The 24169-nt window shown below is 38.9% G+C and overlaps 1 protein-coding gene across 22 annotated transcripts in view; it reads left to right on the forward strand.

The window, feature by feature from the left end:
- The window catches only part of OSBPL6 (oxysterol binding protein like 6), a 203047-nt gene that overhangs the window by 149325 nt on the left and 29553 nt on the right, over positions 1-24169 (forward strand). For 13 of the 22 annotated variants that reach the window (XR_010149800.1, XM_054679137.2, XM_054679143.2 and 10 more), the window contains 2 exons: positions 6818-6983; positions 19271-19404. Coding sequence is in view for 21 of the 22 variants with exons in the window: in XM_054679137.2 (XP_054535112.1) it covers positions 6818-6983; positions 19271-19404 (300 nt within the window). In the remaining variant the exon portion in view is untranslated. Of the gene's footprint in view, positions 1-1873; positions 1949-6817; positions 6984-19270; positions 19405-20193; positions 20218-24169 lie in introns of all 22 variants that reach the window. The other 9 variants (XM_063790596.1, XM_063790594.1, XM_063790597.1 and 6 more) reach the window with 3 other exon arrangements.

Genomic DNA, 24169 nt, shown 5'->3' on the forward strand with positions numbered 1-24169 from the left:
AATGAAAAACATGTTATACTGGATGTTTGATTGCTTATTCTTGTGTAGGTTAGATTGTGCTATTGATTAAATGAGAAGGTTAAATTCTAGACTGGTATGGTCGTGTTTCTACTGGAAACTATTGGGCAGTTGGCCTCAGAAATCCACATTGTACAACTCATGAAGTCAGCATTTGTCCTAGAGGGTTCTGTGGAGATTACCTTTTAGAACAAGGATTTCTTCTTGCCTCCTAAACTTCAAACTTCCTGGTTCGAATAAAAATCTCAGTACCATTATGCAGTAACAATTTGGCTGTGTTTTAAATGAAGTAAGAGGAAGGCAAGAAGGAAATGATTTTGAAAGAGCTGTTAGATCTCCTGTGTTGCTGATAATATGAATTAAATACTAGATCCCTGGATGTTGAAGGGAATGAGGAATAGTAGAAAGTACATAGTAGCAGACAGATGATCTTATGTTGCTCCTGTGTAGCTGTCCTGCATCTCATAGATGCTCAAATTACACTGAAGGGTGAGAATAAGTTCTTCCCCCTTTTACTACATTAAGTAGAAAGGATTTTGTCTAGAAATTTTTTTTTGTGGAAAACAGATTATGTGTGTATGTATGTATGACAAACATATACATATATGTATGCAGAAGACTTATGAAGATGGAAAATAAATAAGATCGTAATTTTGGAACTTTTTTGAAGATTTAGAGGTAGAAAAAGTTTAAATATTTTTCTGACATCCCAAAAAAAACTAAAGTGGTCCTACTGGTTCTTCAGTTTGGGCTGTTAGGAGATTCTAAGAAAGTATATCTTAATTATTTGGAAATGAAATTATTGCTCATGGCTGGGCAAGGTGGCTCATGCCTGTAATCCCAGCATGTCAGGAAGCCAAGGTGGGAGGGTCGCTTGAGGCCAGAAGTTCAAGGCTGCAATGAGCTATGATCGTGCCACAACACTCCAGCCTGGGCAACAGAGTGAGACCCTATCTCAAAAAAGAAAAAAAAAGTATTGCTCACAACCTTAAGGTGTCAGGGTCTGTCAGATGGAGGCAAAGTTGAATGGTTAGAAGGAAATATCATCATCCCTTAATCCCATCCACCAAGAGGAAGAAAACAAAATGAAAGAAAGCTGTAGGATTCTTCTACCGGTTTGTGCATAGGTGCACATTACTAAATGAAAACTATGCTTTCAGGTTTTCATAGTTGATTTTTATAGGCATTGTCCTCACCCACTGAGGAACTTAAGTTTTCTTTTCTGATCTTATGGGGTCTGGCATCTTCCTTGGAAAATTCTTAGACTTGAAAATCCCAGCACTCTTACTGATGTTGAGTCCCAGATAGTGAGCTGTATAATAGGAGATTAAGTAGGAAGTCGAAGAACCCTCATACCCTTCCCTTACTTTTTTTCTTCCAGTAAGAAATTAAAAAAACAAAAAAAATTCTGTCTGGCCATTATGAGGCTCTCATTACAACCTGTTCATTTTAGCCTTCCCACATTATTTAATCAGTTTTTCCTGAACTTACTTTTTCCTTGCTACCATTTATTGAATACCTTTTGACTTCATATAACATGATATCATATGAATAAAACAGTATGCATATTTATTTTACCTTAAAATCGCAGGCTGTCCATCAGTTTATAACTCCATCTCCTTTTGGGGTGTGGGTTATAGTCAGCAAATAGAATTCAGATGTTTGAGTAATGAGAATGATGAACATTTCTCATAGCATGAACTCCCCTGTGAGCGCTTTTCGATGCTGATTTAAGAAAAGTCGACTTCAGTTAAAAACTCTCCCTCTCCTTGTCTGATTATCTTTCATCCTCCCATCTTCCATCCTTTCCTCCCCCATCCTGTGTTTCCTCCCCTCTTCTCCCATTCACCGTCAGGAAGGGCCACCTGCGAAGGGCCAGTTCAGCACAACTCGGCGCCGGCAGAGGCTAGCGGCAGCAGTGGCTACAACAGTGAGTGGATTTCAATCTCAAGTGGAAGTTTAATAAGAATGAGAACCTGTGTACAAGGATGACTCCCCTGTCCTGATGGTGCCACTGGTGTGTGATGGCATCACCTGTAGCCCAATCATGGCAGCATAGCTTTCGCATGTTCTCTGGCTGTCTTTGCATGGCAGGAGTCGAACACGGGTATTCCTTTTTACAATGGAGAACTATTATATAATCTAGTTCTTCTACTATACATGAAGACATAATTTAAGTCAAATTTGCAAAATTGAGTACAGTGCCCCATGATGTGAGCTTTCCTTAAATTATATTGTTTTTTTTTCTTTTTTACCATACTGATATTGGAACTTTTGCTAACTGATTTCTCTTTTCCTAAGAAAAGTCATGTTACTACAGACATAAATTGTGCTTTTTTTCGTAGCAGTGTGACTATTTGAAAAGGATGTGAGAATAAAGAAATGAGAGGGTAAGAAAAGGTGAATTTTGCTGTCATCTCTAAATGGCTACCCAAGTTACACTTAGCAAGGGAAAATTGTTTTCTGAAAAGAATATTGACATGAAAATTAGAAACTGTAGTGTGGAAATGACAAAAAAAAGACAGTTTTATGGTATTTAAATCCATATCTAGAGGTTTTTTTTTTCTGAGAGAAAATAGAATGGATTTAAGGAGAGTAGAGAACATATCGAGGTAGATAAGGCAAATGGATAGTGAATGACTTGTCTACAGAATATAAAATAGACTATCAAAACACAAGAACTCCTTGCTGGATAAAAGCCAATTATAATATTTGTTTAATCATGAGCACCTATGAACATCTTAAAATATAGATTACTGAGTTCACAGCAATCACAGATTTTAGTTTTTTGGCTATTAGATAATATTTCCTTAATTAACAGCAGTCTTGCTGTCACTAAGGGTGGAATGTATTTTAAGACTAGAATTGCTGAAAAAATATGAAAAAGTTTTGGCTGCATTACAGGAGAATGGATGCTGGTATGAGGATGGGTGGCTTTCTACTTTATGATTAGTAATTGGCTCTTGCCTTATATGTGGGTGTTTAGCTAGACTGAGAAACAAATTTGCTTTTGATTATGAAATGAACCAGTGACTTGGAATTTATTAGGGAACTGACTCTTAAACTCACAGTTTTGTAAACATTTGAACAAACAAATTATTGAAATAGCTTTCATGGTCCATGTATATCTTATGCATGTATTCAAATGCAGATGAATAAATCCCATGACACAGATGTGGTAACAGATTCTGACAATAGATGCATATATAATCAGTTAAATATTATTAAAGGTAATTTTCCGTTTATAAAATTAAGAAATACACATGGTTATTAGAGAGAGAACAACAACTTAGTATGGAAAGGAACAGTCCATCATTTTATGAAAACACTGTTTTCTTAAGCAATATACATCTAAGATGGCATGCAGAGAAGTGATTCTGTCTCTTCTGTGTTCATTCTTTTAAATTGCAGATACATACAGTGAATATAATAAAACTGAGATTAGCACCTATTTGAGTAGAATGGGTTTATAATTTTAAAATTGAGAGTAGAAGAGAAAAAGCCTTTAAAAGAAGAAATCATTAATGCCCACCTCCCAGGGTGACTATAGAAGTTATGAGAAAAACTTCGCAGCATGTAGTAAGAAAAGCTACTGGCAACATTTAATAAGGTATTCAGGAATAACTAGGGGGACTGGCTACTCCAGGATCTATAGCTTTGTCTCCATACCAAAATGCAGCAACATCTAGCAGATGTTTCAGAAATTTACTCTTGATGACTCTTAGCACTAGCATTCAGAACAGCCAACTCACAGCAGCAGCCAGACCCAACAGAACAGGAGACTGGAAAAAGAGAAATACTGGCTCTTTCCCATGGAAGAACACTGAGGATCCCAATGCAGTCAGTACCCTCAAAGAATCCCTGTACACATAGTGCAGAACAGCAACAGCAGGAGACTTTTCCCACTGGCTCGATGAGTCCTGTAAGCATAGTATCTATCTTAGACCTACTGTGTAGACTTTCATGTCTACCGTTGCTGAATTTCACTGTCAGCAACTCCGTTGTCAACTCATTTCACTTTTGACTTATTCATGGACAGGACTTAAGAGCATCTCCTAATGTCCCCATTCCAAACTTCAGTTCTTACTACCAGAATATTCTAGGATCAGGCTTCCCTCCTTTCACAGGACTTCAAGAAAGCCTTGGATTTCTTTCCTGCGCAGGGTAGAAAGGCCCAAATTGAGTGTTGAGGGTTCTCAGGTATCAACATGGAGAGCTGTAGGCAGCTCCCACTCCAACCATCACTGACAGAGAAACCAGTTACCACTTAGATTTTTGAATCCTGTAATACCCAAATTGATAAATAAAAAGCTAAGTAAATAAGTCCCCAGTCTGAACAGATATTCAATTAGGGTTAGATTAATACATCCCAATTTGTATTCTCAATTTCATTTCATGAATTCCTCAATTAAAATGGCCCATTCCACGTACCTCTTTTTAACAAAAAAAAGTATACCAATATATAAACATTTTCAGTCAGAAGTATATGAAAATTAGTTCTCAATTTCCTAGGGAACCATCTGATTGCAATTTGAATGGAACATTCAAGTCTCTTTCCCTGTGGGTAATATGCAAAACCACTTTTACTGTTTTAATAGCCAATTTAAGTTTCCATTGTGTTCAAAATATAAATTTGTAACTTACGTTTTTCTTCTCAGCATCTGACTCCAACATTTAATAGAGAAATAATAATTTATCTCAGGGACAAGTCTGGGTCCTTCCTGGACTCCCTGGGTTTTCACTGCATAATGGCCTCCTATACAAGCTTCCCGCCAACTCTCATGACCCCATTCCTCACCCGCTAGAGGAAGAGACTCCTCTTCCAAGCCATGTGAGTCCTCGGAGTGTTGAGGGCACCTGAATGCAGATAAAATCCTTTTCCATGATCCTCAACATATTACCAAAGACCCGCATTTATTTTTTTTAATGTTGTTCTAGTTCCTTATATCAGAAAACTGTACCATTAATTCCGAAAACTCCCAGATCTACCTATTTTTTCCACTCACAGTCTCTCCCCATGACATCCTAATCTCCAGCAACTTTTCCATGGAGTCTGTGTCCCTCAATGGGCTGACTGCTCTTTCTAGATTGAGCATCACCACAGTTAGGGTCTGAACTTCCTTTCTCTGTCTTCTGACATTCTGCCACATAAATACCATTCCTTTGTAGGTATCCTAAAAGGTCCTCAGTCCTTGTTATTATTAAGTTACCTGGACAGGATTCCAGCAGAGTATTGAACCCCAGCACTCCATTTTCTTAAATGGCTTATTGGCCACTTCTGGGTCTCAAATCTAGAATAGCCAGAAATTTTCAGCCTGATAATATTGATAAACAAGCTGTTTAACAATCATCTCCCAGCCCAGTGTAGCCAAGTTCTCCAAAGAAGATGAGGTAGGGTTCCTTTGATAACTCCAGATACCAAATGATTCAAATAACATATATTAGCATGCTTAGCTTAGCTGAATTTGGGGGAAGGGAAAGCTTCATGCTCACTTTCTTCCCCAGTAAGTCCTGGATATCTTTTAAGAGAAATAAATCCCTGCCAGGACAATGCTGCATCAGAAGGACGCTCTGTCTCAACTGCCCTCAACCTGCAGCTCAGGCCAGATATTTTGATTCTTTCCATCTCTTCCATGTGTCCTCTAAATCCTCGGAGAAAAAGTGCCCTCTTCTCCTTCCCCCCCCTTTCTCTCACCAAATAGGAAGTTTAAAGCAAAAACCAAAAAATTAAAAAAGAAGAGGTCCTGACATACATATCCATCAGAAGGTAATGGTTCCTTCCTCCCACAGCACATTCCCTGTTAGCCAGGGGGTGTGAATTATCCTATCAGTTACACAAAATTTCAACTTGTGGTGGAGTCTAAGAGTCTGGTTCTTGAAGATAATTGAATGCACGTCTTTGCAGTAAGAAATAGGGAAAAGTTGTTTGTGATCTGATTTGCAGGAAGAATTGGTATTTTCCTTTTCCAGGAATGTTTGGCTAACATTTGTAATGTTCAGGTAAAGCCTTCTTAAAGGGGAGGAAAAGGTGCTTTGCCTCCACCAATCAGGAACCTAGTCCATATCCAGCCTGGGCAAGGAAGTACCTCTAGCCATGTGGAAAAATCTATAGTAATATGACTTTTTCTACTTACTGCTTCTCAGTATTGGCTGGTTCATGAGCCATGTGCATATATGTAATAGAGTTGTGTGTAACATACAAAGGTAAACCACAGTGATTTATATCATATATATTTCGTTTACTAATACAGATTTTAATAAGTCAGTTTCCAAAATAAGTATGAGTCTCTTTAAGCCATTACTGTATTTCCTGTTAAGCCTGATTTGTTTTTTATTTAACGGCTACAGAGTAAGTGAATCTTCCAGTATATGCATCTCTTGAATTTTCACAGGTTTAGTAAGATCCTGCTCCAGGATCAGATAGTCCAGACTGTAAGAGAAGGTCAGCTACATCACAGTTCAGACTGCTGTTTTTCTGCCAGTTATTTTTGAGGTGCAAGTATGAGTTCAGAGTTTAAGCTTGCTTGGGATTATGTCTTTTCTTCCTGTCATTCTATAGTTATTTCTCTCTGTAGCAGTGAAAAATTGGTGAGTCTGTGGCAGTTCTAAATCAACAATGGAAAATGAGACTCCCTCTTCCCACCCCAACTGCCTGCAAAATAAATGAGTACTGAGTGTCTCCAAGTGTGTTATCAGAGAGGAATCTATTATTTTGAAGAATGGGAGAGGTCTTTTCTGTGTGGGAGAATGTGAAACAATGCACTGTTGCTCTTTAATAATTTGTATCTTCCCCTTTCAGGTTCCTTTCAGTGCTACCATGTCACCAGTTCGCTTGCATTCCTCCAACCCCAACCTTTGTGCGGATATTGAATTTCAGACTCCCCCTAGCCACCTCACTGACCCTCTGGAAAGTTCAACAGATTATACAAAGCTGCAAGAAGAATTTTGTCTAATCGCACAGAAAGGTAAGAACAAAAATAATGCGCCCTTTAAAGAAGCTCTCTTCTTTGATGAAAGATTATCCTTTGTTCTTTTATCTTTGTCTTTGTGGTAATGATAGAAAGATTAAATGGTTGGATATAGTGGTTGAAGTTCTATATACAAAAATGCAACAGGACATGATGCTTGCCTGTTGGAAGATCACACATCACAGGTTTACAGTTTTGACTAAAGAAAGAAAGTGCTATGGGGTTGGGGATAAAAAGTTATTGTACACAATCTGGCAAGATACTACTACTCAACATTTTTTTCAATGTCTCTCAGTTATCATTTAATACGTATTTATTGGTTCTCTTTAGATTCTGTTTATTTCTTTTTTTATTAAATAACACTCATGTATTGGACTTTACAATTTGTGGGTCAGGAATTCAGGCAGGGCTCAGCTAAGCAGCAAAGCCTCTGTGCCAGATGTCTTTGACTAGCCCCAGTCACTGGGATTCGGCTGCAGGCTGAGCTGGGCTGAAAGACGCAAGGTAGCTTCCCTCCTGTGCCTAGCACGTTGGCACGACAGCTGGAAGGCTGCACACAACTGTGCCCCCTTCCTCTCCATGGCAGCTTAGGGTTCCAAGAGCCTGGTAGTGGAAGCTGCACGTCCTCTTCAAGGCCAGCTCTGGAACTGGTGCAGCCTTCTACTTCCATTGTATTCTATTGGTCAAAGCACCATAGGCCAGCTCAGATTTGAGGGGAAATTGATCCCACATTTGAGCCTCTTCTTTATGTTAAATTTTCAGTGAGGCTTGTTGTATAAATTAAATTGTTATAATCAGCCGCAGAGAGTAGGGTATGGTAAATAAGCAGGATAGTGGAGAGTAGATGGACTGAGCAGTCCTGTCAATGTTTAACAAGAAGAGTCTAGGCTCCCTTTACTGCTAGAGTATTGAACTTTCAGCCACTCAAGTTTGTTCTTAAGATAGTATCTTCTCAGGCATTGTCTTTTAAAATCTTCTAGAGAGAGATAAACATTGTATTGCTTTTCGTCACAAATATGTTAAATAGAACACCTCAGGTGCCTCCCTGAGACTCAACAGCCTGGTGGAAAAGAAGGGGGCACACTGAAGATCTCTGGAAATGTTGAATCAGCCAACATTTGCAATCTCAAACCATCCGCAAAAATATGCTGTCAGATTTCATTAATTCTATGATTCTAAAAACAATTAAGCTAAACCCCTTAGATTTCTCAATTGAGACTCTTCTGTAAGGCCAGCTCTCTCTTACCTGCCATTTTACTCCTGGTGTATGTTCATTGCATTTCTTAGCTGGATATTAATTATGATATTAGACTAGAGCAATATTAATTTGTTTATGTAACAGCATAGATTTATAGCCAGTAACTTCTACTTTGGGGAAGGAGGTGCAAAAGGTAGAGTGTGACCACAGATGTGTGAGTTGAATATATGAGTATGGCACAGCTGCTAAGGGGAGATGGTACTTTGGAAGGCAGCCCCAGGAAAACTTTGTGTATTTGGTTGCAATTCTGAAGCTTCCAGGAAATCCAAGCATCAACAGAGTTTTAAGGCTTCTGTTGAATGATACATCACATTAACCAACTGAAAGACAAAAACCACATAATCATGTCATTTGCAGAAAAAGCATTTGTCAAAGTTCAGTACTCTTTCTTGATTAAAAAAACACTCTTAATGGTTTAGGTATAGAAGGAAAGTTTCTCAATATATTATAATAAAGGTCCTTTATTAAAAACACACACCTAACATCACTTAGTGGGGAGAAATGGAAAGCTTTTCCTCTAAGATCTGGTACAAGGCAAGGTGGCCCACTCCTCCTGCTTCTGTTCAACATGGTACTGGAAGTACTATCAAGAGCAATTAAACAACAAAAAGAAATAAAAGGTATCCAAATCAGAAAGGAAGAAGTAAAATGATCTCTATTTGCAGATGACATGATCCTATGTGTAGAAAACCCAAAAGATGCCACCAAGAAACTGTTAGAGCTAATGAATGAATTCATTAAAGTTGCAGGATATACAATGAACATACAAAACCCTGTTATTCTATACACGAATAACAACATAGCTAAAAAAGAAATCAAGATCTATCCTATTTATGATAAAATAAAATACTTAGGAATAAACTTAAGCAAGGAGTTGAAAGACCTGTACACTGAGAACTATAAAAAAAATTGGTGAAAGAAATTAAAGAGGACACAAATAAATGAAAGATATTCCATACTCATGGATCAAAAAGTTATGTTGTTAGAATGTTCATACTTGCAGCCATAAAAAAAGAACAAGATCACATGTTTTGCATGAACATGGATGGAGCTAGAGGTTATTATCCTCAGCAAACTGACGCAGGAACAGAAAACCAAATACCACGTGTTCTCACTACAAGTGGGGGCTAAATGATAACAACTTATGAACACAAAGAAGGAAACAACAAACACTGGAGCCTATTTGAGGGTGGAGGGTGGGAGGAGGGAGAGGAACAGAGAAGATAATTATTGGGTACTGGGCTTAATACCTGAGTGATGAAATAATCTGTACAATGAACCTCCATGACACATGTTTGCCTATGTAACAAACCTTCACATATTACCCCCAAACCTAAAATAACAGCTAAAAAAGGTTCATACTACCTAAAGAAATATACAGATTCAATATAATTCTTATCAAAATGCTAATGGCACTCTTCCAAGATATAGGAAAAACAATAATAAAATTCACATGGGCACTCCATTCCAAGATGGCAGAATAGGAACAGCTCCATTCTGCAGCTCCCAGTGTGATCAATGCAGAAGATGGGTGGTTTCTGCATTTCCAACTGAGGTACGTGGTTCATCTCACTGGGACTGGTTAGACAGTGGGTGCAGCCCACAGAGGGTGAGCCAAAGCAGGGCAGGGCGTCACCTCTCCCAGGAAGCATGAGGGGTCAGGGGATTTCCATTTCCTAACCGAGGGAAGCCATGACAGACTGTACCTGGAAAAATGGGACACTTCCACCCAAATACTGCACTTTTCCCAAGGTCTTAGCAACCAGCAGACAAGGAGATTCTCTCCTGTGCCTGGCTTGGTGGGTCCTATGCCCATGGAGCCTTGCTCACTGCTAGGACGGCAGTCTGAGATCGAACTGCGAGGCGGCAGACTGGCTGGGGGAGGGGCATCCACCATTGCTGAGGCTCAAGTAGGTAAACAAAGCAGCCGGGAAGCTCGAACTGGGCGGAGCCCACTGCAGCTCAGTAAGGCCTATTGCCTCTATAGACTCCACCTCTGTGGTCAGGGCATAGTTGAAAAAAAGGCAGCAGACAACTTCTGCAGACTTAAACATCCCTGTCTGATAGCTCTGAAGAGAGCAGTGGTTCTCCCAGCATGGCATTTGAGCTTTGAGAATGGACAGAATGCCTCCTCACATGGGTCCCTGACCCCCATGTAGCCTAACTGGGAGACACCTCCCAGTAAGGGCCAACAGACACATCATATAGGTGGGTGCCTCTCTGAGACGAAGCTTCCAGAGGAAGGATCAGGCAGCAATATTTGCTGTTCTGCAGCCTCCGCTGTTGATACCCAGTCAAACGGTCAGAAGTGGACCTCCGGCAAACTCCAACAGACCTGCAGCTGAAGAACTTGACTGTTAGAAGGAAAACTAACAAACAGAAAGGAATAGCATCAATATCAACAAAAAGGTCATCTACACCAAAACCCCATTTGTAGGTCACCAACATCAAAGACCAAAGGTAGATAAAACCACAAAGATGGGGAGAAACCAGAGCAGAAAAGCTGAAAATTCTAAAAACCAGAGCACCTCTTCTCCTCCAAAGGATCACAGTTCCTTGCCAGCAATGGAACAAAGCTGGATGGAGAATGACTTTGATGAGTTGGCATAAGTAGGCTTCAGAAGGTCAGTAATAACAAACTTCTCCGAGCTAAAGGAGCATGTTCTAACCCATCACAAGGAAGCTAAAAACCTTGAAAAAAGGTTAGACGAATGGCTATCTAGAATAAATAGTGTAGAGAGGACCTTAAATGACCTGATGGAGCTGAAAACCATGGCACAAGAACTTTGTGATGCATGCACAAGTTTCAGTAGCTGATTCGATCAAGTGGAAGAAAGGGTATCAGTGATTGAATATCAAATTAATGAAATAAAGCAAGAAGACAAGGTTAGAGAAAAAAGAGTGAAAAGAAATGAACAAAGCCTCCAAGAAGTATGGGACTATGTGAAAAGACCAAATCTACATTTGATAGGTGTACCTAAAAGTGATGGGGTAATTGAACCAAGTTGGAAAACACTCTTCAGGATATTATCCAGAACTTCCCCAACCTAGCAAGGCAGGCCAACATCGAGATTCGGGAAATACAGAAAGTGCCACAAAGATACTCCTCAACAAGAGCAACCCCAGGGCAAATAATTGTCAGATTCACCAAAGTTGAAATGAAGGAAAAAATATTAAGGGAAGCCCAAGAGAAAGGTCGGGTTACCCACAAAGGGAAGCCCATCAGGCTAACAGTGGATCTCTCGGCAGAAAGCCTACAAGCCAGAAGACAGTGAAGGCCAATATTCAAGATTCTTAAAGAATTTTCAACCCAGAATTTCATATCCAGCCAAACTAAGCTTCATAAGAAAGAGAAATAAAATCCTTTACAGACAAGCAAATGCTGGGAGATTTTGTCAACACCAGGCCTGCCTTACATGAGCTCCTGAAGGAAGCACTAAACATGGAAAGAAACAACTGGTACCAGCCACTGCAAAAACATGCCAAATTGTAAAGACCATTGATGCTATGAAGAAACTGCGTCAGTTAACAGGCAAAATAACCAGCTAACATCATAATGACAGGATCAAATTCACACATAAGAATATTAACTTTAAACGTAAATGGGCTAAATGCCCCAATTAAAAGACACAGACTGGCAAATTGGATAAAGAGTCAAGACCCATCAGTGTGCTGTATTCAGGAGACTCATCTCAAGTGCAGAGGCACACATAGGCTCAAAATAAAGGGATGGAGGAAGATCTACCAAGCAAATGGAAAGCAAAAAAAAAGCAGGGGTTGCAATCCTAGTCTCTGATAAAACAGACTTTAAGCCAACAAAGATCAAAAGAGACAAAGAAGGCCATTACATAATGGTAAAGTGATCAATTCAACAAAAAGAGCTAACTATCCTAAATATATATACACCCAATACAGGATCACCCAGGTTCACAAGGCAAGTCCTTAGAGACCTACAAGGAGATTTAGACTCCCACACAATAATAATGGGAGACTTAACACCCCACTGTCAATATTAGACAGATCAAAGAGACAGAAGGTTAACAAGGATATCCAGGACTTGAACTCAGCTCTGCACCAAGCAGACCTAATAGACATCTACAGAACTCTCCACCACAAATCAATGGAATATATATTCTTCTCAGCACCACATCACACTTATTCTAAAATTGACCACATAATTGGAAGTAAAGCACTCCTCAGCAAATGTAAAAGAACAGAAATCACAGCAAACTGTCTCTCAGACCACAATGCAATCAAATTAGAACTCAGGATTAAGAAACTCACTCAAAACCGCACAACTACATGGAAACTGAACAACCTGCTTCTGAGTGACTACTGGGTAATTAACGAAATGAAGGCAGAAATAAAGATGTTCTTTGAAACCAATGAGAACAAAGACACAACTTACCAGAATCTCTGGGACACATTTAAAGCAGTATGTAGAGGGAAATTTATAGCACTAAATGCCCACAAGAGAAAGCAGGAAGATCCAAAAACCAACACCCTAACATCACAATTAAAAGAACTAGAGAAGCAAGAGCAAACAAATTCAAAAACTAGCAGAAGGCACGAAATAACTAAGAGCAGTGCAGAACTGAAAGAGATAGAGACACAAAAAAACCCTTCAAAAAATTAACGAATCCAGGAGCTGGTTTTTTGAAAAGATCAACAAAATTGATAGACTGCTAGCAAGACTAATAAATTAGAAAAGAGAGAAGAGTCAAATAGATGCAATAAAAAATGATAAAGGGGATATCACCACCAAACCCACAGAAATACAAACTGCCATCAGAGAATACTATAAACACTTCTACGCAAATAAACTAGAAAATCTACAAGAAATTGATAAATTCCTGGACGCATACATCCTCCCAAGACAAACCAGGAAGAAGTTGAATCTCTGAATAGACCAATACCAGGCTCTGAAATTGAAGCAATAATTAATAGCCTACCAACCAAAAAAAGTACAGGACCAGACGGATTCATAGCCAAATTCTACCAGAGGTACAAAGAGGAGCTGGTACCATTCCTTCTGAAAATATCCCAATCAAAAGAAAAAGATGGAATCCTCCCTAACTCACTTTATGAGGCCAGCATCATCCTGATACCAAAGCCTGGCAGAGACACAACAAAAAAAGAGAATTTTAGACCAATATCCCTGATGAACATCAGTGCAAAAATCCTCAATAAAATACTGGCAAACCGAATCCAGTAGCACATCAAAAAGCTTATCCACCACGTTCAAGTCAGCTTCATCCCTGGGATGCAAGGCTGGTTCAACATATGCAAATCAATAAACGTAATCCATCACATAAACAGAATCAATGACAAAAACCACATGATTATCTCAATAGATGCAGAAAAGGCCTTTGACAAAATTCTACAGCCCTTCATGCTAAAAACTCTCAATAAACTAGGTATTGATGGAACATATCTCAAAATAATAAGATCTATTTATGACAAACTCACAGCCAATATCATACTGAATGGGCAAAAACTGGAAGCATTCCCTTTGAAAACCAGCACAAGACACAGATGCCGTCTGTCACCACTCCTATTCAACATAGTGTTGGAAGTTCTGGCCAGGGCAATCAGGCAAGAGAAAGAAATAAAGGGTATTCAATTAGGAAAAGAGGAAGTCAAATTGTCCCTGTTTGCAGATGACATGATTGTATATTTAGAAAACGCCATTGCCTCCACCGCAAATCTCCTTAAGCTGATAAGCAACTTCAACAAAATCTCAGGATACAAAATCAATGTGCAAAAATCACAAGCATTCCTATACACCAATAACAGACAAACAGAGAGCCAAATCATGAGTGAACTCCCATTCACAATTGCTTCAAAGAGAATAAAATACCTAGGAATCCAACTTACAAGGGATATGAAGGACCTCTTCAAGAACTACACACCACTGCACAATGAAATGAAAGAAGACACAAACAAATGGAAGAACATTCCATGCTCATAGATAGGAAGAATCAATATTGTGAAAATGGCTACACTGCCCAAGGTAATTTATAGATTCAATGCCATCCCCATCAAGCTACCAATGACTTTCTTCACAGAATTGGAAAAAGCTACTTTAAAGTTCATGTGGAAACAAAAAAGAGCCTACATTGCCAAGACAATCTTAAGCAAAAAGAACAAAGCTGGAGGCATCATGCTACCTGACTTCAAACTATACTACAAGGCTACAGTAACCAAAACAGCATGGTACTAGTACCAAAACAGATACATAGACCAATGGAACAGAACAGAGGCCTCAGAAACAACACCACACATCTACAACCATCTGATCTTTGACAAACCTGACAAAAACAAGCAATGGAGAAAGGATTCCCTATTTAATAAATGGTGCTGGGAAAACTGGCTAGCCATATGTAGAAAGCTGAAACTGGACCCTTCCTTACACCTTATACAAAAATTAATTCAAGATGGATTAAAGACTTAAACGTTAGACCTAAAACTGTAAAAACTCTAGAAGAAAACCTTAGCAATACTATTAAGGACATAGGCATGGGCAAGGACTTCATGACTAAAACACTAAAAGCAATGGCAACAAAAGCCAAAATAGACAAATGGGATCTAATGAAACTAAAGAGCTTCTGCACAGCGAAAGAAACTACCATCAGAATGAACAGGCAACCTACAGAATGGGAGAAGATTTTTGCAATCTACCCATCTGACAAAGGGCTAGTATCCAGAATCTACAAAGAACTCAAACAAATTTAGAAGAAAAAACAATCCCATCAAAAAGTGGGCAAAGGATATGAACAGACACTTCTCAAAAGAAGACATTTATGCAGCCAACAGACACATGAAAAAATGCTCATCATCACTGGTGATCAGAGAAATGCAAATTAAAACTACAATGAGATACCATCTCATGCCAGTTAAAATGGCCATCATTATAAAGTCAGGAAACAGCAGGTTCTGGAGAGGATGTGGAGAAATAGGAACGCTTTTACACTGTTTGTGGAAGTGTAAATTAGTTCAACCATTGTGAAAAACCATGTGGTGACTCCCCAAGGATCTAGAACTAGAAATACCATTTGACCTAGCAATCTCATTACTGGGTATATACCCAAAGGATTATAAATCATGCTACTATAAAGACACATGCACACATATGTTTATTGCGGCACTATTCACAACAGCAGAGTCTTGGAACCAACCCAAATGTCCATCAATGATAGACTGGATTAAGAAAATGTGGCACATATACACCATGGAATACTATGCAGCCATAAAAAAGGATAAGTTAATGTCCTTTGCAGGGACATGGATGAAGCTGGAAACCATCATTCTCAGCAAACTATCACAAAGACAGAAAACCATACACCGCCTGTTCTCACTCATAGGTGGGAATTGAATAACAAGAACACTTGGACACAGCAGGGAACATCACACGCTGGGGCCTGTCCAGGGGTGAGGGGCTGGGGGAGGGATAGCATTAGGAGAAATACCTAATGTAAATGATGAGTTGATGGGTGCAGCAAAGCAACATGGCACATGTATACCTATGTACCAAACCTGCACATTGTGCACATGTACCCTAGAATTTAAACTAAAATAAAAAAATTTAAAAAATAAATAAAATTCACATGGAACCACAAAAGAATTTGATAACCAGAGCAACCTGGGGGGAAAACAACAAAGTTGAAAACATCATGCTTCCTGATTTAAAATTATATTACAAAGCTATAGTAATCAAAATAGTATGGTATTGGCTTAAAAACAGATACATTGACCTCTGGAACAGAAAAGAGAGCCCCAAAATAAATCCAAACATATACGATCAACTAATTTTCAACAAAGGCACCAAAAAGGCACAATGAGAAAAGGATAGTTTGTTCAATGAAAGATGCTAAGAAAACCAGATTTCCACATGTAAAAGAATGAAATTGGACCCTTATCTTACACCATACACAAAAGTGAGCTAAAAATAGATAAAAGACCTAAATGTAAGACCTGAAACTATAAAACTCCTAGAAGAAAACGTAGAGCAAAAGCTCCTTGACATTGTTCTTGGCAATGGATTTCTTAAATATAACACCAAAAATTCAGGCTAAAAAATCAAAAATAAATAAATGGAAAATTTCAAACTAAAAAGCTTGTCATGTAAATTTTTAAAAATAAGCTTCTGCACAGCAAAGAAAACAATCAACAAAAGAAAAAGATAACCTACAGAATGGGAAAAAATATTTGCAAACCATGTATCAGATAAGGGGTTAATATCCAGGATGTATAAAGAACTCATACAACTCAATAGGAAGAAAACATATAACCTTTGCTTGAGGCCAGGAATTCGAGACAAGCATGAGCAACATAGTGAGACTCCATCTCCACAAAAAATAAAATTAAAAAAATTAGCCAGGCATGTTAATGTGTGCCTGTAGTCCTAGCTACTCGAGAGGCTGATGTGGGAGGATCACTTAAGCCCAGGAGTTAGAGGTTACAGTGAGCTATGATCACGCCATTGCACTCCACAATAGACAACAGAGTGGGACCTTGTCTCATAAAAAAATTAAATAAATAAAAATGTTTTTAAAAAGAAAACATATAGTCTGATTTTAAAATGAGCAAAGGATCTGAGTAGACACTTCTCCAAAGATGACATAAAAATGACCAACAAGTACATAAAAAGGTGATCAGTATCACTAATCATTAGGGAAATGCAAATCAAAACCACTATGCGCCACCACCTCACATCTGTTAGGATAGCTATTAAAAAGACGAGACAAATGTTGGCAAGGGTGTGGAGAAAATGAAACCTTTGTACACTGTTGTTGGGAGTGTACATTGGTGCAGCCATATACACCGGAAAACAGTACAGAGATTCTTAAAATAATTAAAAATAGAACTACCATATGACCCAGCAGTCCCTCTTCTGGGCATATATCTACAGGAAATGAAATCACCCTATTGTAAAGTTATCTGCACTCACATGTTCATTGCAGCATTATTCACAATAGCCAAGAAGTGGAAACCACCCAGGTATCTGTCAGTGGACAAATGGATAAAGAAACTGTGGTATACATATACACAGTGGAGTATTATTCAGCCTTCAAAAAGGAAGCGATCCTGCCAATTGCCATAGCATGGATGGGCCTGAAGGACATTATGCTAAGTGAAATAAGCCAGACTTGGCCAGGCACAGTGGCTCACACTTGTAATACCAGCACTTTGGGAGGCTGCAGTGAGCAGATTGCTTGAGGCCAAGAGTTTGAGAGCAGTCTGGCCAACATGGCAAATCCCGTCTCTACTAAAATTACAAAAATTAGCCAGGCGTGGTGGTGCATGCCTGTAATCCCAGCTACTTAAGAGGCTGATGCACGAGAATTGCTTGAACACAGGAGGCGGAAGTTGTAATGAGTGGCTTGTGCCGCTGCACTCCATCCTGGGTGACAAAGTGAGACTCTGTCTCAAAAAAAAAAAGAAGCCAGACCCAGAAAATAGTATTGCATGATCTCACTTATATATGGAACCTTTTTGTTTTTTTTAAGTCAAGTATATATAGAGAGAGAATAAAACAGTGACTACCAGGGTGGCAGTGGAGGGAAGATGTAGGTCAAAGGATACAAAGTAGCAAATGTGTAGGATGAACAAGTAGAAAGATCTAATCTACATTGTGAAGATTATAGTTAATAATAGTGTGTTATATTCAGGACTTTTGCTAAATTAGTAGATTATAGCTGTTCTTGCCACAGCGCGGTGCGGGGGCGGGAAATGGATAAGACGATGGATATGTTAATTTGTTCCACCACAGTAACCGTTTTATTACATATATGTATCTTATGACATCATGTTGTATACATTAAATATATACACAATAAATTGTTTAAAGCTAACCATTTTACTACTTATATGTATCTTATAACATCATACTATATACCTTAAATACATACACAATTAAAAAATTTTTAAGCCTCCATTGAAACTACATATTTTCAACAGACACACAAATTCTCTATGCTAGGCAAAGAAACAAAAGAACTTTTCTATGACTATTGCATGAAGTTTTTTGGAAGCGTTATTTTAAAATGGATGAAGAGCTTGCTTTTAGAGCTACCAGCAGGATTAATGTAATCCAGCTATCAAGTTATTACCTTTAAATTGATGATGACAGAATGTAGCACATAAATCAATAGATCGTGAATCCCTTGTGATCCTGCCATTTTCCCCCTGTAATTCAGCCACTCTATTTTATGCTAAAAATTTCCACTTTTATAAATACCTTTCTCAAATAAGGAAATACCTATTTTAGAATACTTTGCATATTATAGAAACTCTGTTATTATAAAAATAGATGTTGGAAAGTCACCCTTTCTGTAGTTCACGATTGAAGACTGCCTCAGATTTTACCAATGCTAATTTGTTAGGTATGTAGGAAATGGGGAGGGGGTGTTGTTTTTATTGTTGCTTTTAAATCAAAGCACTTTAACAACAAGATATTCCTGTCTGAGAAAGCAACGCAAGTGCTGTTCTTAAAGACATATCATTTCCTACCTCCAAGAGAACCAGTCAAAACTTCTTGATCAGCCACCTGTTTTATGTTGGCAGAATGCATAAAATGCTCTTTTTGGGTGCATGCTTTTGGAGAATATTTTTGGATAGTTCTAAATTATTTATGTGAGACTTTATGCTACACAGAACTGCTCAAATATGATAATCAAATATGGCAAGTAAACTTGTTCCCTATTCTTTCTAGGGATTATAAATTAATTTCTAAATATTGATACTTTGCATTGATCTTGATATTTTACATGCTACTTCCAGATTTTTGTTGGCCTGTCTGGTATAAAAAACAAATTTTTCACTCTGATCAATTGCCATTGTAATATTTGTATGTAGTATAGATATCCTGATAAAGATTCCTTTTGAAGGCTGATTTTTAATTAGGCCATTACATAGCCTTTCCAAAAAATGCCTATTTGTGAGTGAAAGTCTGGAGAAATTTATAATGTTGTGTATTCGTTCTGCACATATCTGACAGTTTTTTCTCACTTTTCTCCCCACCCAGTGCATTCTCTTTTGAAGTCTGCATTTAATAGCATAGCTATAGAGAAGGAGAAGCTGAAGCAGATGGTTTCCGAGCAGGATCACAGTAAAGGCCACAGCACGCAGATGGCACGGCTCCGACAGTCACTGTCTCAGGTAGGCAAAGAGTGTGTGTTTGCATGTACATGACACACTCCCAACCCTGTAAGATGAAAGATCAAAAGATGGGGGGCTGGCAGGGAGGTGGCTAGTCATGGGGATAGTACAGTTTGCAGAATTTCCCCCAAAAGACTGCAGTGTCAGTATTAGATTTTACTACTTTTCTTCCCCAAAATTTCAAGGTAAGAGTGAAAATAAACCAAACTTGCTTGTAAGCGTATAATGGTAATTTTGGCCAATTGAACACTTAATGCTTCTCTAAGGTCATTTATAAGGTAGCCCCTCATTTTAAAAAAAGAATTATGCATTCATTTGACCTATACATCTGAAATGTGTTCCAGGATATATTCAGTCCAATAGTGAATATTTTAAAAAAATATACTAGATCTTCCACACTTAATATTTTTCCCACTTACATCTTAATCTGTTTAAAATTACTGATTACTATCACTCATTTTTTTCTTTTCTGATTTGCACTCTTGAGGTTTTCTTCCTAAGTTATGCTCCCTGAACTAGACTTTTATATTTCAATATATATTATAGAGTTGATGTTATTAATACTAATCAAATCCCTATGTATCTATATCAAAGTTGAAATTTCTGATAAAAATCCTTTAGAGCTGTGCTTATGCTTTTTTCAACTGAGTAGTTCCTTAGAAGTAAGTATTTTCTTTAGTCTATAAATGCACTGACTTAACTCCTTTAAGAATTCAATGTCGTTATGTGATTTTGTGAGAACTCGGTGTTTATATAAAATATTATTCACTTCCTGGTGCCTTGGATCAGAGTGAAGGAGCAAGCAAATCCTGGGTAAGTGGTTCTCCGCGTGGAGCAGATCCTGCTTGAACAGTTTCCCTCAGTCCCTAAAAAGTAGACTTACACCGTGTCACCATGTTTTATGTCCCTGAACTGTCGGCGTATTTTCAGTGTTAAGTTTCATGTCATGGATGTTGTTATATGGGCCACACTTTCTGCATTATCCATAAAACACTGTCAGCTGAGGGGCATATGCTGCTTCCAGTACAAAGCCAGGGGTCTCAGGAGCATGAGCGTGAAAATCCGCTACGATTCTGCCAGTCTTCAGAGGGCTTTATTTAGAAGAACATTTTAATGGCTTTCCCTGGACCCTTCTCATGTCATGGATCGGTCGAACACTCAGTTGACGTTAATTGGTCATCCAAATCATTATTCTGAAAGTATCGTGAATCAGAAAGATCAAAATAGTGGTCAAGTAAACATTCAAATGTCATCTTGTAAACATATAAAATACATTCTTGTCCCCCTAAGTGTTGCAATGATTCCTTCAGATGTATTTAATGATGGAGGCTTAGAGTTAGAAGTCAAGCTTTACTAAGAAAAATAAGAAAATGCATTTGTTTCTTGCTTGCCTGCTTGCTTGCTTTTATTTGCTTGTAGGTGAAACAGAGAATGGTAAATAAAGATCTCGGGTCGGGCTTCAGGTGAGATTAGAAATAATTATGAAGAGAAATTTTACAACAGTTATTCATTTGTTCATTCCCTTATTCATTGTATTCCATTCAGGTGACTATATGCTAGGTATTGTGCAAGGTACAGAACACCAAGGTAAAAGTAGCCCTAGCCATGTTCCCAGCAAGCTCGTGATCTGATTCATGAGATGAGCAGGAAACAGTGAAATGGAGCACGCCGTAGTACATTCAGAGCAGTACATGGTGGTGCAGATTTCCAGGGCTCTGGTTACTCAGAGGAATGGGAGATCCCTGAGTTGAGAGCAGAGCCACAGATCAGGCTTCTTGGAGGAATCAGACCTTGAACCTGGCCTGAGTAGACAGCAGCCGCTCACAAGGAAGGGTCTGATGCTAACATGGTAAAAGTAAAATGAAGCAAAATTTGATCAACTGTGCTTCCTTGGGGTTAACATATTTCCCTCTCTTGTCAAAACATATTTATTTGCATCTAAAGTTAGAGCCTCAATAGATTTTTGTTGGATTTTTTATTTTTTATTTTTACAAAAAAATCTCAATTTTAGCCTTAAAAGATGTGAAAATAATTTGGAACTATTAAGTTTCAAATAGACCGTTACAGCCTATCCAATAGATAATTCAGTGCTTGCAGTTGTGTGTCATCCCAGCATTTTGGTGATGTTCACATTCTCGTGTGTGTCCATGCCCTCCCCTCGGCGTAGTCGCACCCCCACTGGCCATCTATTCCCGCCACCTCTGAGTGTGGATTCCCTTTTGGAAACCACAGCAGCCTTTGCTTAAGGTATTTAAGTTTACTGACAGTTCTTTCCTTTCTAACAAATTGTTATTCATGGTTAGGCTGTTGGAGAGGTGTCTGGAGAATGGCAGGTAGTTCATAGTGGAAGAAGTAGGAGATGAAGAAGGAAGAATTACTCTTAAGAGTAGCTGATTAAGTAGGCAAGAACCAGCTCATCAGGGACTCCACAAAGGGTTTTGGATTTATCCTATCAGTTAACAATTTTAACTGGTAAATGATAATGCCAGAAATTAGAACTATTACAGCATATTTCTGCATATTAGAAAGATTACTCTGGTACAGTATGGAGGGTAGGTGGAATTGGGAGGCAAGGCTAGTTGGACAGATTCTTATGGTATTTGAGATAATTTGAGAATAGCTTGTACATTTGAGATATTTCTAAACTGAGGAAGTGCCATGCCAGCATTGGTGGAAGGAGGGAATACATTTCAAAGACACCCAGGAGGGAGAATCAGCATGGCTTGGAGATCAGTGGAATGTTAGAGAGGGACAAGGACACAGAGTCGAGACAGTCCAGGGTTTTTGCTTGGATAACTGGGTATGTGAAAGTTATTGTCCCCAAGGTGGGACTACAAGAGGAGCTGGTTTGCTTTAGGTATTTGATGATGGATTTCTGTGGAGATTGAGGTGTCTGTGGGGCATTTTACAGGCAATTAGACATTTATGTCTAGAGCTCAGAAGACAGGTCTAGGCTAGAGAGGAAGATGGATGCCCCTGCATATCAGGGCAGTTATAGATGTTGACGAGTTGCAGTGCAGTCAGAATAAAAGGGTCAGTGGTGCTCCTGCTGCTATAGAGAACATTAACATTTAAACGACAGGCTGGCCGGGCGCGGTGGCTCAAAATAATCCCAGCACTTTGGGAGGCCGAGGTGGGTGGATCATGAGGTCAGGAGTTCGAGACCAGCCTGGCCAACAGGCGAAACCCCATCTCTACTGAAAATACAAAAATTAGCTGGGCATGGTGGCGGGCGCCTGTAATCCCAGCTGTTTGGGAGGTTGAGGCAGGAGAATCACTTGAACCCAGGAGGTGGAGGTTGCAATGAGCTGAGATCGTGCCATTGCACTCCAGCCTGAGCAATGAGAGTGAAACTCCATCTCAAAAAAAAATAAATAAAAAACTTATTTAAGTAGTCTAAAACTTTTAAAGCCTATGTTTTATTTGACATAAGTCCTATTTGATGTATGTCTAGTGATTAAAGTGCTGCATTTCAACAAGGCTTTAAGTATATCAGACTCAGCAAATTTTATCGTCTTTTTCGAAGGCACATAGCAGATAAAATACTTGAAATTAGCATTTTTACAACATGCTTAGCATAAATTGTTACCTGCCTTGAGCAAACAAAAATTTGCAAGGCTGGACAGTCTAATGAATTGCTCTTCTAAAGTAATGTTACTTCAACCAGCCTGGTCAACATGGTGAAACCCCATCTCTACTAAAAATACAAAAAATTAGCTGGGCGTGGTGGCAGGTGCCTGTAATCCCAGCTACTTGGGAGGCTGAGGCAGAAGAATTGCTTGAACCTGGGAGGCAGAGGTTGCAGTGAGCCAAGATCGCACCATTGCACTCCAGCCTGGATGACAGAGCGAGACTCTGTCTTAAAAAAATAAAAATAAATAAAGTAATATTATTTCCGAATCTATATGTACACAAAAGCATATATAATTCTATTATTTGACCCCCATGAAACTTAAACTTTCACACTTGAGAGGGAGCCTGGATGTTGGACCCAAGCCTATAGACAGGACATTTTATGTGGCATCTATCCCTTATAAATGACTTTATTTGACATCAGCTATAATTTCATATCTTTTTTTGTTTGTTTGTTTTTTGGAGGCAGAGTCTTGCTCTGTTGCCCTGTTTGGAGTGCGGTGACACAGTCTCAGCTCACTGCAACCTCCGCCTCCTGGGTTCAAGTGATTCTCCTGCCACAGCTTCCCAACTAGCTGGTATTACAGGCATGCACCACCACGTCCGGCTAATTTTTTGTGTTTTTAATAGAGATGGGATTTCACCATGTTGCCCAGGCTGGTCTCGAACTCCTGGCCTCAAGTAATCCTCCCACCTCGGACTCCCGAAGTGCTGGGATTATAGGCATGAACCACTGCACCCAGCTTATGTCTTGTTTAATGCAGTACCCTGAACACCAAAATGAAATAGTCTGTAATAAAACTAAGGCAACCTCAGCACCCCAGATTACCATAATAATAAAAATCCAACTCATCTTGAGCCTATCTTGAATACATTACATTTTATCACTGTTACTAGTTTGATTCCTGGCCCCAGAAATTGTGCACAGCTTGTGTTAAACGCAGTGAGAGTTGGGCTCATATAAATGTGAATAACGGAATATGACCCATCTATTCCAGCTAGAATCACTGTATTTTATTAAATCAAGATGCCATCAATTGTTACATGCATCATCATTTTGTGCATTACTGAGAAAAGGAAAAAAAACACTACTGTCAATTGAACTGACACGGTGCTTCAGAGGCGGTGAATG

The sequence above is a fragment of the Pan troglodytes genome, chromosome 13 (genome assembly GCF_028858775.2).
Source record: "Pan troglodytes isolate AG18354 chromosome 13, NHGRI_mPanTro3-v2.0_pri, whole genome shotgun sequence".
Lineage (NCBI taxonomy): Eukaryota > Metazoa > Chordata > Mammalia > Primates > Hominidae > Pan > Pan troglodytes.